We start from the raw sequence: 16,818 nt of genomic DNA, 5'->3' as shown, positions 1-16,818 counted from the left end.
TATGTCTCTTTTATGACTTTTCTTGCCACCTTTGTTAAGTGAATCGCTACAGTTGTTAAATTAGTAACTAATTGTTAAGTGAATCTGGGTTCTCCATTGACTTTGCTTGTCAGAAGGTCACAAAATGGCTCCTGAATACTGCAACCGTCATAAGTGTGAGTTAGTCACATGACCATTGGGATACTTCAATGGTTGTAAATGTGACAAACGGTCATAGGTCACTATTTTCAGTGCTGTTGTAACTTTGAATGGTCACTAAATGAACTGTTGTAAATCGAGGACTATCTGAATATATTGCACTTATTGATTTGATTTCTGTCAAAGCCTTTAGTCCTCCATGCTCAATATACAACTGAGGAGCCATCTCGTCCCAATGGGACTAGACTCTTTTCTACCGTGGTTCCTGCCATCTGGAATATATCCAGCTTGAGATGAGGTGGCCTCCACACTCTTGGCCTTCTGGAGGTGCTTTAAAATTTGGTTCTTCCAGCTGTCCTGGAGCCCCAATAGAGGCTTCCAGACAGGAGTGGGCTTCAAAAATTTTAGCAAGGGGTTCTCTGCCCGGATGCTGAGTGGGCATGGCCAAGTGGGCATGGCCTAATCAGCCTCCTGCACCATGGTGGGGGGAGGGGCATTTTTGCCTTCCCCGGCTCTGGAGGCTTTCCTTGAGCCTCCGGGAGGACAAAAACAGCTTCTCCAGGCTCTAGAGGCCCTCTGGAGTTTCCGGCCTTCCCAAACTTCCAGTAGGCCCATTTTTCACCTTGCCCGAGCCTCTGCACACACCCTGCACTTACCTGCATCCAAAACCGGCCGTGTGGGGACTCCTGGGAGGCGAGGGGAGGGGTTGGCGGGGCCAACCAATAATGGGATTTGTCCAAACTGCACAGAATCTTAGCTAGAGGTTCTTCCGAACCCCTGTGAACCCCCTGCAGCCCACCCTTGCTTCTAGACCTGTGTGACTGGTAGGGTAGAGAGAAGATCACCACCCCTGCATTGCCCATCCTTTTGGAGTTTTTTTTTTTAGTTTCCTTTTTAATCCTCTTAATTTTAATCATTTTGTGCTACCTTTTTTACCTTATTATATTGCAAGCTGCCCAGAATCACTGTAAGAGTCAGATGGGTGGCATAAAAATTAATAAATAAATATATTATGTTAGAAATAGTTATATCAGGAATGGCTTCATGTGTGCTGGTTAAAAAAAGCAGAGGGCAGCCTTAACAGTGTGCTACACATAAAAACCGGCAGAGATTTGATTGCACTGTTGTGTCCACCATTTTATTCTTTTGACCATCCCTTGTGGTCAAAAATTTAGTTTTAGATATGAGTATCCATCCTAATGTTGCTATGTTAAACTTACACCTTATAAATTTAAAATTGGAGCTATTTAACATAGCATGTATAATAGAAAAAGCAAATCAAAAGGATTCAGCAGAATTCAAAAGGAATCAAAAAGCAAATACTTTTTTTGTAATGTTTCAGTGGCTGGTCACTGAGTGATAATGTTGCCGAATAACTCTGGGTAATATGTATCTATATAGCATTACCTGTGGGACAGTGATTAAAGCTTTGGTTCAATGTACACTGAGTCTTGGAGTAAACTAAACCACTAAACATAGTAGAATTTACTCAAGCAAATAAATGTAGGATTCAGAGAGTACAAAGCTGAAGTCCTCCACTGATTAGCTGTTCCATGAATTCTACTGGTACCTTAGGCAAGTCTCAGTCTATTTAGCTGAGCCACTCTCTTAAAGGTAAATACTTTCCAGTTTGTTGGATTACGGAAATAGTGCATGTCAATATTTTTCAAACATGGCAACTTTAAGATGGGTAGACTTCAACTTCCAGAATTTCCCAGCCAGCTGGCTGAGAAATTCTGGGAGTTGAAGTCCACCCATCTTAAAGTTGCACAGTTCAGAAACACTGGTGTATATGAAACCTGTTGAGAGCTTGGATACAGCACAATATAAACATCACTATTCCTTCATTCTATTGTGAGTACTAATATTGCTATTACCCAGACAGCCAGAAGACCATTATATCCTCCCATAAATCATTACATGGACAACTCTGTTTGTTGTACTACTGATATATTACATCTACCTGCCAAACAGTCTCTTGTCTATTGGAGGTCTCTCCATTTTAGGTCCTGAAAATTCTCTTAATCCTAGACTGTATATTTGATAAAGATGGTGAAATGGGATTATCTAAAAATAGAGGGCTAGGTTCACTGTTCTTGGTTTCCACTTATATGGAACTCCAAATGGTCCTTGACTTACAACAATTTATTTAGAGACCAAAATGACAACAGCACTGAAAAAAGTCACTTACAACCAGTCCTAACTTACAACCCTCACAGCATTCCCCAGAGTCACATGATCAAAATTCAGGCAGTTGGCAACCGGCATGTATATGCAACGTTACCAGCTAGTTTCCAGCAGTCAGTCAATGGCGCAAGCTGGATGTACTTAATGATTACATGATTCACATAACAACTGCAATGATTTGCTTAACAACCATGGCAAAAAAAAGTTGTAAAATCAGGCATGACTCAACCGCCTTGCTTAGCAATGGAATTGTACTCTTAAGTCAAGGACTACTTGTATGTAGATTTATACAGGTCAAAGAAAAATAATTAAAGTCCAAAAGACATCAACAAGCATTTCAGATTCTAGATCATAATAGAATAGAACAGATTTTTTTATTGGCCAAGTGTGATGGACACACAAGGAATTTGTCTTGGTGCATACGCTCTCGGTGTACATAAAAGAAAAGATACCTTCATCAAGGTACAACACTTAATGATAGTCATAGGGTACAAATTTACCGCTTAATGATACAACACTTAACGATAGTCATAGGCAATTATTAATGATAATTAACACTTAATGATAGTCATAGGCAATAATTATTATGATTAAGCAATCAGGAAACAATCACTTACAGTATATAAGCAACAAAGTTACAGTCATAAGTGGAAGGAGATGGGTAATGGGAGTGATGAGAAGATTAATAGTAGTGCAGATTTTGTAAATAGTTTGACAGTGTTGAGGGAATTATTTGTTTAGCAGACTGATGGCGTTAGGGAAAAAACTGTTCTTGTGAAAAGCCCTGCTGGACCACTGATTAATTGTTCTAACTGTTAGGAAAATCTGTAGCCAAGCAAATGTGGCCTCTTCCATTGCCCTTTGTAGCAGCTGCTATTCAGTATATGCTGACTGTGTTCAGGAGACAGTATGTGGCTCCCAGTAGTGGTAACCCAATCTTCTGTCTATTTATCCAGCCCCTTATTAAAGTCATCTAAAATTACAACCATCACTGTATCTAATAGATAAAATGCCATAGTTTATGTACTGACTATATAAATACTGACTTATATCCCCTGCCATATTTTCCATGTGCCTCATTTACATGCCCTACTTTACTCCAAACTAAGTATCAGTTATGGTCTTTCTAGATAGAGAAACACCTCTAATAATTTTGGGTAACCTTTTTTGTTTAGTGATTTTCATTATTACATTATTCTATTTTGAGACATGGAAACCATAGCATAAGTTGAGGGTACTCTGACCCTAGATTTAAATAAGAGCATTGCTATGTTCTCATGATAAGTGACAACACTTGGTGATTCTGAACCAGCCTCAGAAAAAGTAGACACAGGTGGACTTGGATAGGAAGGAGATTATACCTTTTAGGTTTATGGGTTAGAAAGTAACATACATATATACACATGAACACTGTATTAGAGCATGAACTCTCTCAAAATGGCCCTTTGGCACTATGAAGCATCATAGTGGAGGCATCAAATGGCAGTCGAAAATTAAAACTCTGGTCCTGGTGACTGACTCAGATTGGATCCTGAAAAAAGAACAATATTTACTCCAGTTAGGTAAATAACATTTTAGCAGGTTCTTCCTCCCCCTCCCATTTTTTTTAATGAAATACTTCTGTTTTGGGAGGAATTGGGGAAGAGGACTATTGCAGAATGTTGCTATTTTGGTTGTTCCGGGATAGCTTTTATTTCTCCATAAAACCTCTGGATATTGAGTGATAAGCTACATGAAACAACCTTTTGAAGCCAGCTTATATAACATAAGCCCTTGTGGGTTGTTATTTTTTTTTTAATCATCTGGAAGAAAAGACAATAAGGCAGAGTTACATTACATGTCATGGGAGTTCCCCAACCAAAATGGGTTGAACCCGAGGGGAAATTTTGATGGGGTCTGCCATGTTCTGCTGTTAAGACCACAAAATATCTGAACAAATGCACTTTATCAAGTTTGTGAATTTATTCCTTTATAGACTTAGAATAACTTTATTGTCATGATACACTAATCGGCATACATTAAAATGAAATTTCGTTGCATACAGCTCTCAAAGGGTCTCCACCTCCAATATACACTACTAAGCAGTATAGTTTCTAAGATTAAATAGTCCCACTTTAGATATGAAAGCCAGTTGTGTGACTTTCTCTCTCAGCCCACTTACCTCACAGGGTTGTTGTTCTGGAGAAAATAGAAGGAAGAAGAATAGGTATGCCTGCCAGCTTGGGTTATTTATAAAAATAATAAAGGGGGAATTAAAACATCAGAAATAAATAATAATAATTAAGCAATTCTTAGACGAAACTATTTATTTTTTTCTAAAGTAATATATCTTTTCAAGTGATAAATAAATAAAAAATGTGGCAAAGGGAAACATACTGAGTCATAAGGGTTAGTACCAGAATTGTGTTGGATAAAAACATGTCAAGGACCGTTATTCTGCCTCTGTGTATAAAAATGACTAGAAATTAAAGTAGAAATAGTTCCTCTTTAGATTAAAAGTATTTTGTATATCAGCAGGACTTCAGATTCCTTGCCACGTGCTATTCTCTCTTTGCAGCAGTCATGAATTGTGTTGGTTGAAGATAAGACTCCAGATTTTCTAAGATTTTTTTATTAAATAGCTCTTTTATGCCTATGATTTTTAATCTCTGAAATGAGTTCCAAGGGTGATAATGGTGGGATGATGGAAAAAGCATCATTAAGATGCTATAAACATTCTTGTCTATTGGTGCTTTGAAGAGGAACATGACCTGTGGCCTGATAAAATCTAAATGGATAAGAAATTTTATGAAAGAAGCTGCAAGTCTCTTTGTACTGACTTTTATGGGTATTTAATTGCTTCATCCTCTTCCATTTAATAGGGATGGAAGGGTTGTAGTCATGTCTATTTTAACAGTCAGTGTGTTTCTTATCTAAAGCATGCTTATCTTGCAGTATGAAAGTTTATTTCTATTTAATAAGGAAATGTAATTATACTGCTGATTTCTAAAATATTCTGAGATAATATTATGATATTATGATAAAAATGGCTGGTTCATCGTAGGTCCGTTTTTTGAGGTGATGTTAAAAAAAGCACACTTCATTTGCAGTAGACTGAAATGCTCTGCGGAATAGAGAAATAGTTTTACTCTGCTACCAAGAACATTTTCATGGTCTGAAATGAAGGTGATATGATATTCTAAGGACATTGTGCAGATGACCAACGTCCGTTCAGGTGGTCATGAGAGTTCTCTTTGGCAAAATCAGGAATCTAATTCTCCTGAATGTTTTTCACATACTGCATTTTTTTAGTAAACCTGAATCGGTCGATGGAGAAGGAATAATTTCATTTCTATTCTTTTTTTGTGCCATGTCCGTCATCGGCTGTTGGAAATCATGTTGACAATCCTATTTTTATCAACAGCCATACGAAAAAGTGCTGCTGAGTTTTGTCCAAACCAGTCCCTTAGATTTTAAAGCCATGATATTCTTCTTCTGCCTGGACCTCGTTTGCCTTCAATCTTTCCTTGTAGGATTAAGTAAAGTATGCTGTATTTTTCTGGGTGTCACATTACATGTCCAAAATATTCTAACTTTTGCTTTTTTATGATTTTGATGGTTTCCCTTGCTTTCCCAGATGGTTTATCACCTCCTCATTTCTGATTTTGTCAATCCAATTTATACATAACAGCCACCTGTAAATCCACATTTCAAATGCTTCTAGTCTCTTCAAGTGCCTTTTTGTCAGAGACCAACTCTCTACTCTGTAGAACAGGATAGAAAAGACGTAGCATCTGACAAGCCTGATTTTCAATCTTAGGCTTATGTCGTGACTGCAGAAGACATTTTTCATTTTGAAGAATGCAGTTCGAGTTTTCTCTGTCCTTGTTTTGACTTCAGTGGCCTTCATTTCGATATTATTTCTGGAAGTGCATTTTAAAGAACCTATGTAAAATATTTGAAGGAGTAGTGTGTGCATTAGTGCACATGAAATGCCTTTCATCAAATCACTTTGAAGAGGCAGCTTCAGAAGGTTTGCCCTAGTTGCTTTGTCCTTTTTCCTGTGTGATCAGAAACAGCTTCAGATTTGAACACAAAGTGTGTATTTCTTCTTTGAAAAAGCAGTGAGGATCTAAGAACTTTATTAATTAATTACATTAATTTCATGAACTGTGGAGTGCCCTAGATGTAGTTTATGAAGATGAAAAACCAAAATCTTTAAAGCTCTTTTTGAACATTATAATCCTGAGATGTTTGTTGATTCCTAGATAGTAAGATCAGTAATGCCTGGAAGATGAAATAAATGGGAGGATGGACAAAGAATGCACGTTCACACAGACATAATCACACAAATGTCACAATTTCCATACCTGAATCAGACATCCTGATGCTAATACTTAATTGTGGCATTTGTGAGGTTGCATCATTGTCATCAATTTGGTATCCCAGTGGTTTGATTTGGACACCACTGTGAGGTCCTGAACATCTGGAGGATACCAAGTTGAAGGATGGACCTATAGATCAATATTTTTTTGGAAGGGATGAGAAAAGGAATGTGTGGATTGGGCAAATGTTATTAAAACCATTTTCTCCATATTTAAAAATTTTCATTTTTCTGAATATTTTCCTCTTAAACATGTCCTAGATTCAAATCAGCTGTTGGTAAATTTAATAAGAAATGCTACCATGTTTCCTAAAAGCTGAAATTATTCTCATAAAGATGATTCAGCATGAATTCTGCAGAGCAAGATTGTCAAATTTGCATTTAGATGTATAGAAATTAATCAATTATTTGAAATATAGTAAGTTAAAGAACAGTTTCAAGATTTCTGCTATTCTTTTTACACTTACTTTTTAAATAAAACTTTTGACACCTTTTCAAAAGAAGATGCCTTCAAATCGTGAACTGCCCTTTTTAAAATAGGTCTGTAGCATCTTTCACAGGTGGGAAAATCTCTACCCACAAAAGCACTAGATTGCTAAAAGTGCTGGTTTGCCATTTAAAGCAATTCATTATCAAATATGATTTATTATATGATGTCATACCACATTGAATGTATATTTTTGCAGAGCCAAAGTTCATTGTCTGTCATTAATAAGAAGTAATTGACTTGGCATTTTTACCTGGGAGACTCTAACATTTGAGAATCCTTTTCACATACCCATGGAATTATAACCATGTTTAGACTGAAAATATCAAAATTACATCATTTTAATTAATTTAAATATTAACATATAACTACACACATGAATGAACATATGCAGATAGGATATGGTAAACTGGTTCCTCTTTAATATGGATCCTGCATAGTTTGAGTGGTCCCACCTGGGTCTTCATTTCTAGTTTTTTTCTGTCCACCTAAGTTTGTTCCAAAATTTCAGCAGACAGTTGACCTTTAAGGCTGAAGAGTATTTTGAGAGTGCATGTCTCATCAAGTAGAGATTTTCATAGTGCAAGCTACCTGATCCTCCTTGTATAGAGATGCCGTGGATTTAAATTCAAAATAGTTGAATTTTGTTATTATGATCCTTCCTCATATACATCTTTATGCAAAGAAATATAGGGGTTTGTAAAAGGTTTTACACTGCTATGCAGATCTATTCCTTTATCATGGTTTTATGTGAGGGGACCAATGTTTGTGCTATGTGGTTTTTATTTACAACCATGGAAAAAGTATATGAATATTTATATACAGTATATGAATACATGAACATTCATATTTATGCATGTGCAAAATACGAAGCACAATTTATCATTTTGCATCTTTTTTCTAGGCAGAATATGAAGTACTTCCAGATGAAAAATTGGGAGAGAAAGGCAAAGAAATTGTGATGAAATACCTCATCCCAGGGGTAAGGAACACTTGAAATCTTCTATGTTGCTGTTATGTCTAGTGAAAATTTTCTCAATAGTATTAATCTCTGCAACAAATGTTTTAAAAATTATCTGTGGAACTATCCTGGATTGATTATGCCTGGTTGGACATCTCTATTCCACATGTACCATCAACAGATGCTGTACCAGTAAGTCATTTTAGCCTGGCGTTGTCTTCCAGGTGCCGTGTTTGTATACACAGAAAGTAGATTATCTATTTTGGACGCCATCTCTTTGCTTATAATTATTCAATGACTATGTTTTGCCAAAAAGTTCCACTAGCTTTCTATGATATATAGTAGAGCTATGATGGAACTTTTGTTCCATAAACGCTTGAGTGAAGCATGCATTTAACTTTGCAAGACATTCTTATTGTCTCCAGCAGTTGCCAAGTCAGTGGAAGCTTCTGAATATGTGCAGAAACTGAAAAGTAGGTTTTTCCTAACTTTCAACTTATGACAGAGCTAAAAGAAATGAGGATGTTTCAGGTAGACATAAAGTTTTTCTTCAAAGCAATTTTCAACAGAATCACATCACTTCTGCTGTATAGAGCTCCTTGTGAGACAAATTGAAGTCCGTACCTACAGACTTAAACAGGAATGTATGCTGTTGAAGCCCAGGTATTTCACAGTGATAAAATTTATCTGAATATCATAATAAGAAGCAAAAGATCTTGGAACACTCATAACAAATTTAATTTAGCTGTAATCCCATTATAGATATATTTTCATGTGCAAAAGCAGGCTGAATTCTCTGTCAGTGGTTCTCTCCACTTTCACAGAAGAAAATTTAATAATTCCTATGAAGTAGGTTTGTTTATTTCATGCTCTTCTCTGTGAAATCAACTGTTGTCAATAAGCTAGCCATTTTATCTAGGAATATATAATCTAATTAGTATGGTAGGGTTATTTTTCTGAACAATAATTATTAATAAAATGGTGGTCTTCCAATGTAGTTTGCAGAATTTAGATTCTTTTTTTCATCCCTTTTGGTATTTTGATCTAGTGGCACAACTGTCCTTTTTTCCTGTACTCACTACTATTCACTATACATAGGTCAGTGCATTCATCATTCCTATGCAAGACTTTATCCATGTAAACACAGCCTGGGAAACAGTCAGTGAAATGAGAAAGGAAAGGAATATTAAGTCTCCTTCTTAAAGAAGATATTTCCTACTTTTTAAATGTTAACTTACAAATGAAGATGATATTTCTAACCACAAAAAGCTTTGTTTGAGCTTCCTGGGGAAAGTTTCCTATTAAAATGTACCACTTTTCATTTTATAGCCACATATGAGTTACAGCCACATAGCAGTTACTTTTCCTCAAGACTGAATGAAGCAATGGCTTTGCCACCAACATTCTTTTCAGTTCAGATGCTCCCTTTCATCTTGTATGAGGGAGTCATTATGCTTAAGCTGGGTTCAAATAATAAAGAAACATTTGAAAACTAGTCAACTTGGCTTAGATCTTGCTACTTGTAAGGAAATATAGGTGTGAGTCTGTACCCATTAGGTGGCAATCTCAGCAGGACCCAGATTCTGTTGAGTTAGTTTGATATTAGCAAATGGACTGAGACAATTTACTCTGTTATTTTCATTTGCTTGTAGCTTCAGTGTCAGAAACAGTGGACCAAGGAAGTGCTAAGCCTTAAATACCTGAAATCCCTAAGCTTTCTTGACTATGACTTGGGTCTGTGAGCATTGCTTATATTCCTTTTCAGTAAAAAACATGCCTGGCCCATGGAGCAACATTATGTCGCTTTTAAGTACATATTATTCAGAGCTGTGGTGGTGTAGTAGTTAGAATGCAGCACTGCAGGCTAACTCACTGCTTACTCCAGGAGTTTGATTCTGAGCGGCCCAAGGTTGAGTCAGCCTTCCATCCTTCCGAGGTTGGTAAAATGAGGACCCAAATTGTTGGGGGCAATATGCTCTGTAAACAGCTTAGAGGAAGCTGTAAAGCACTGTGAAGTGGTATATAAGTGCTATTGCTATTCTAAATGCTATTATCCATTCATTATGAGAACCAGAAACGAAAACCTATTTCTTTTTTAAACTAGATTGTATTTTATTTTGAGAACCTGAAAGCTAACAGACTAATAGGAACTAATAGGGAACAGACTAATTTGTGCCTAAAGACCATTGAATCCTTTTCTCTTAAAACTTAAGATAGCATTTAGTATTGTTGTCCAGTAGGACTGATTTCTTTTAAATTTTGAGAATAAATGTTTGAAAACTTTTGTTTACTAAAAATCTGGATGAGTGTTTAAATTATCTAGAGTATTGTCTCCTTTCTATATATAATGAAATGTAGTTAGCTTGGCCCAATATGTCATGAAAAGAGCAACTTTCCTCAGCCTCAATTCTCAGGCTCAAGCCAGGCTCCAGGGATAAATTCCCAGTTGAGTAAAGAAAAGTGATGTTCCTTGTATTTTGCAAGAGATACTGAGAGTATATCTCACTCTTCTCTATAACAGAGAAGCAATATTTCTGAACAACTCTCTTTAAATAAACCAAAGGAATTTCCACTTACGCTGTAAAGATTTTTTTTAAAAAAAGAAGAAAACTTGAAATAGATTTTTTTTTTATTGGCCAAGTGTGATTGGACACACAAGGAATTTGCCTTGGTGCATATGCTCTCAGTGTACATAAAAGAAAAAATACCTTCATCATTGCAAATATCTAGTTCAAATCTTTTATGTCATATATTAATAACATCAGTCTAGTCATGTTAAGTAATAAGCCAGCTGTCTCATGTAGCAGTAGTATTTTTGGAGAGAAAGTTTATTTCTCAACAAAAAATTCACATAACACTGAGTTGTCTTATGCCTATACAGGCACGTACACAAAACTGACACTGCATGAAGCATAGAAATGATTTGTACTAAAATGACCGTATGAGCCAAATATCACATCTTCTGGAAAATTCTATCCAAGACCTTAAAAGAATGAAGTGACAGTTCCCAGATACGTTTGAAAACTCATGTCTATATTAAACCCAAGTACCATTAAAAAAAACTACATAAATAAATTTAATACATTTATAAATAAATACAAGGCTCTTTTATTCCATGGACTGATTGAATTGTTCTGCTGCAATTTTAAAAAAAGTTTCAAATGATCCTGAGGCCAGTGACATATTCATGAATGAGAAATACTGCCTGAACCAGTTTTCACATTAACACCATTCCCTGTTGCTGCAGCTGAAAGCCTTTGAGTGGCAATAGTGAAAGTTGGGTATTGGCAAGAAGAGCATTTCTCAAAAGGAGACTCTTAAAGTCTTCTTTAAGGAGCACCTGGATGGAAAGCAAATATTGGTAGCCAAGAATTATATTCTTATGATTGCCATGTTTAGAATAATTAACCCAATTTTATTTTGGTAGTAATCTTGCAGGACATGACAAGAAATGAGGAAGGATAAAACATTTTCATACTTAGAAGCAATGGTTCAGATTTATTAGCAATGTATTCACCAGGATTTTTCTTTTAAAAAGTGAACTATATTTACCAGATGCAGACCCTAACTGATATTAAACTTGACTTCATGAAATAATTAATTTTAATCCAAAACCATTATATTTATTCCATCCTGGAGGAGTGCATATGGAAACTTTTCTTTCAAAATGAAAATGTCCAGCATGAATGAAAAGCAATCAAAAGACCAAGTTTAACCATTTCAAGGCAGAATTGTCCTTGTGGATGTTCCCATTTAAAAGAAAATACATCCAGTTCAGAAACTGATTTAACTCATAGGCAATCAGAAGTTTTAGTACTATGATTGTTCCATTATGGCAATTGTAAGAAGTCAAGTTATTCCAGTACATCTTTTCCCCACCACTGCTACTCCAAGACAGGTGATAATGTACTCAGATAAGTCAATTTTCTATATGATTTCTTGTGCAAAAAGCAGGTTTTGAGGGACTTAGGGAGGGGGTAAGCCTGTACAATTGTTTGGTTCTCTATAGGAATTTTAAAATAATTTTAATTAAAATAAGTTGAAAGAGAACTGAAAACGAAATTCCTATATTGAACCTCTTAGATACAAACATTTATCTGAAAAAGAATAGTTTTCAGAATTATCTTTTTTTCATAAAATCAAGAGAGTACTGCATGCAGATTAATTTACCTGTTGCCTCAGTAGGTGAAACTATAACTTGCAATAGATTTTGCTTGTACATAGTTTTGTGAAATGAGTAAGAGTATAGAATATGTCAGAGCATCCTCACTTTTGTTTCTGCTGATCTTTTAACCAAATACTCTTTTGTGTTTGGATCTGACTTTTATTGTTAAATCAAATTTTAACTGCAAAGGAATGTCTCTTTTAGTCACATATTCTGTATTGTGGGAAGCCATTCCCCTCCTAGAAGAATGAAATATTTTAGGAAATATTTAAAAGGCAGAATATTATATTTCCCTGGATGATAAAAGAATACACATGTTTTAAAGACAGAAAACAGTTCCCTGACCCCAGCAGATATTTGGTGCCCGTTAAGAAAGACTGGGCCAGCCTATCTACAAAGCAAAAGACCTTCAGCTCCAGGGTGATGGGATTAAGACATGACCCTCCAGGACATTATAGGATTATCATACAGACTCAGAAGGATACTAAACATTGGTAAATAGAACATTAATATAGGTTCTTACTGCCATCAAAGTTATTTTCAGTTATTGAAGAACAACTGCATCAGTTTTATGATCTGAATTCCTATTTGCTATTTTCTCTTGAGGGAGAAAAACCATAACCGTGGAAACATTGAAAGGTGAACAGGACAAGAATATCACCTTAATCTAGCCAGAAGTAGGAAGGGGGAAGAACAACAAATTGTCCCCTTTGCTTTTTAAAACAAGCGATGAAAGAGGGAGCTCCCACTCTTACAAAGAAGAACGCTGCTAAAGTTTATATGAACACGTTCTTTCTCCTTTGGATTGTTAAAACAGGGAAAAACTGAATTTGTTACCTAGCAAATTATCTTTTCTGAATCTTCTAATGAATATGACTGCCCAGAAATGTGAACTGGTATATCAGAAATAATACTGTAATTATGATTGAGAACAGTGAGGGAAATGCAGCAATGCTATACTATTGAAAAGGGTAATTCAAGGTCCTGGAGGCATACATTGAATTCTGCAGGTTAGCTGGTAGTTCTAACCCAACATGACACAGTCTGCATAGTTTCCAGATCTGCTGCTATGTCTTGGCGGTAGTCCATGCTGTATGAGTTAAGGAGAGCCTGGCATTTCAGTTGCTTTTCTTAATCATTAATGCAAATTAAGTGATGGCATGCAAAAAAAAGGCAGTTCTGGCTCACAGAAAATGTGTTAGCTCTAATTGGGTCTAAGCCCTAAAACAAGGCCCTATGTACCACTTATTAATTATATAGAAAAGTTTCTATAATAGTTGTAACGATAAAGACATCTTTGATCTTGCTGGAAGAAAAGTTCTTGGGTCAAATCTGAACCAGGTAACAAATAACACACCAGGTAGCTGTTTGAAAAGGAAGATAGCTTTATTCAACAGCTTAACATGGAGTATAGCAATTGAAGGTAGGCCACAAAGTTAGAACACTAAGAGTGGTAATATTTATAGTAATAAAGAACTTTGATTGTGAGGCATGTCAGATATGTAAATTGAGGTGTTCCTGTCCTGGGACTTGTGAAGCCTGAAAAGGAAGATTATTCATTGCCCTGTGGGATGTCTGGATCTTAGATGTGTATATCTTTTTCTCTGTGTGTAATTTTATGAGGGATCTGGTATGGAGTGCACTATTGTGATGAAAGATTTTCCCCTTATCTTGAGGGGATTCAATTTTATGTTTGTTTACCGGTGTCAGCTGACTGAAATGCTTAATTGGTTAAGTACCAATTGTAGCCCAAGCCTCAATGTGGGTGATAAAAGTTTAAGCAGTTTCTTTGTATCTTTATTTTGCACTTTCTTTGTATCTTTATTTGAGGTTGCCTGTAGATCAGGTATTATGGTATCCTATCCATGCCTTACTACTATGGGGAATGGTGCTTAGATCTGTAACTTTTCTTCTTTCTATCGTTCAGCTGCTTAGAATGCATGCTGGGTTAGGAGTCTCCCATTATAGTTTGGGAGACCCAAAAAACATAAGGTACTTGCCTTCCTACTAAGAAGGTAGTTCTGAATGGCAAAGGAACAGCCCAAGATGATGCATATTGATAACCTGTTTTTCCCAGAGTTATTTCTCCCTAAATGTCTGCTCCTTCTTCACACATACTCTGCAAGTGGCCAAATATTGAATCATCTTATTCAGGGGACGCGGTGGCTTAGTGGCTAAGACACTGAGCTTGTTGATTGAAAGGTCAGCAGTTCAGCGGTTCGAATCCCTAGTGCCGCGTAACGGGATGAGCTCCCATTACTTGTCCCAGCTTCTGCTAACCTAACAGTTTGAAAGTACTTAAAAAAAGCAAGTAGAAAAATAGGGACCACCTTTGGTGGGAAAGTAACAGTGTTCTGTCCACCTTTGGCGTTTAGTCTAATTCTTTTCTAATTCCTATCCCTTCAATTGAATGTGTGTCTCAACTCTTCTACCAACAGAATCTCCCAAGAATATCCAATATTACCCAAGACATTTCAAGTTATAAATAGAGCACACTTCTTTATTATCTGGATTGCATTTATATTAAACAATAAACATACCTATCTAGAACCAAGTGTATACATATACCAGAATAACTTCAAATTCTCTTCACCTCCTGCCCAAAACTCTTAAGAGGCTTTCTTGGACAATGTATGCTCTGTATGTATGTCATCCAACAGCCAGGGAGATTCTTTTTTAAAAAACCAAGTGCACTTTAAAGTCCAAAGTTATTCACACAATTCACACAATTCAACAATCTTACTTGCCTTGCAAAAATGTCAAGGAATAGCCTCCTCTTCCCTCTCTTCTTTTCTCATTTCCTTTTGCACCTCTTCCTCACTGGCCCTGACCCAAATCCAAATGGACTGCTAAGCTGTTCTTCCAGTCACGATTTGTTCACTCAGCAGTGAGATGCTGATCACACCTTATTCTTTTGGCCTCAGTCCTTTCTTCAGCTGGTCGATTTTCTTTATGAGTGGGACTTGTCCTCTGATCCACTTCCATTGACCCCAAATTGCAGACAGGTCTACTTTTTTCCTTTGCCTCTTATGAGTAATCTTTCCAGCCCCAACTGGAGAGCTTTGTCTTTTATCTCTCCTTGATTTTTATAGGCTGCCTGACTCATTAGGCATCTTTCTTTCAGACTTGAAAGTTTTGCTTCTTACTCTTAAGTAACATTCATGCCCCATGTTAAATCTTCGACTCCCTTCCTAAAGAACTAACTTTTCTTTTTCTTCATCCACTTTTCATAGTCATTTCATCTAGGCTTCTGTTCCTGTTCTCTGGGTCATCCCTTGCTTGTGTGAAACAGAGTCCTTTATCTCATTCTGTGACATCTTTACCCATTTCCCCTTGTTTATTTACATTTTCTCTTTCTTCTGTTCTGCCTCAGGCTAACTGCAATCTCTGGACATCCAGATTCCTAGCTCCTGGATTATTTCTTTCATTGTCATGGCGAATGTCTTATCAGTTTTCACCAGATTCACTCGTTTCCTCATCTTTATGCCATCCTTATATCATACCAATTAATAATTGTAGCAATATACATAATACAAACAACATCAAGAAATATGACAGTCTCATCAATATCATTGCTGCTTATTGCAGGGATCTCCAACCTTGGCAATTTTAAGACTTGTGGACTTCAACTCCCAGAATTCCTCAGCCAGCTTTACTATGTACAGTACATAATCCAAAATGTCTGAGATGCTTCTGTTGACCTAGAGAGCTTTCCAGATAAACGCTTGATTACAGCTTACACAAAGTACAAAGTTTTAAAAGCAACTGAGCTGCAGATCCCATCTCTCTCATTAAGTAGGGCACTTCCTTCCTTTTAACAATCCTATTCAAGTTTCCAATTGCCCATGATTGTTAGCTGTAGGAATCCCATCCCTGTTAGCCAGTAGATCAGACTTACCGTATTGATCCAAAGCCATGAACATGTTAATGATCAATAACACATGCTTTGTTTTAGCCTAAATTTTATACTAACCTATACAGGTGTTGTTGTTTTTTTAAATTAAATCATACCTAAACCATTTAAAAATAAATAAATAAACCTGTGAATTCTCTTAACAGACTGGGTGAAATATTACGAAGTCCTTCAGACCTCTTAAAAATAACATTTGGTATGAGTTTCTCTTCTTTAGGAGATTGCCTTTTATGCTGTGAACATTTTGTGTCTTCTCTAGTCCTGTTCTTCCATTGTTCCAGCTCTAACTTTTCTTTCCTCTCTAGCGGTAGTTTTTCTAAAAGAAGTCTAAATTGTATAGGAAATTTCCTGACCTGGAAATTTGCAGCTGAAACACCTACGTTTTACAGCTGTCCCCCCAGGTTAAGGAATGAGATATGAGATATGATATGATATATGGCCTTAGAGTATTCAGTTGAATAAGTGAGAAGCTTCAGACTGAACAGAAACTGGCAAGAGCAGTCTGGGCCTTTTCTTTTTTTTCTCCCTGATTTCCTCTCCTTGATAAGATCTGAGACTTTAGTAGTTCAGTTAAGCAAAAGTATTGCTCTCCTTCAGTATATCC

The 16,818-nt window shown here is 36.4% G+C and overlaps 1 protein-coding gene across 1 annotated transcript in view; it reads left to right on the top strand.

The window, feature by feature from the left end:
* GRK5 (G protein-coupled receptor kinase 5) overlaps positions 1–16,818 on the top strand; it is a 165,035-nt gene that overhangs the window by 102,406 nt on the left and 45,811 nt on the right. The window contains exon 4 of the mRNA XM_058188420.1: positions 8,080–8,157. Within this exon, the coding sequence (XP_058044403.1) occupies positions 8,080–8,157 (78 nt within the window). The remainder of the gene's footprint in view (positions 1–8,079; positions 8,158–16,818) is intronic.

The sequence above is a fragment of the Ahaetulla prasina genome, chromosome 6, assembly GCF_028640845.1.
Source record: "Ahaetulla prasina isolate Xishuangbanna chromosome 6, ASM2864084v1, whole genome shotgun sequence".
Lineage (NCBI taxonomy): Eukaryota > Metazoa > Chordata > Lepidosauria > Squamata > Colubridae > Ahaetulla > Ahaetulla prasina.
Note: the sequence above shows the minus strand (reverse complement) of the source record. Positions and strands in the feature narration are given on the sequence as shown.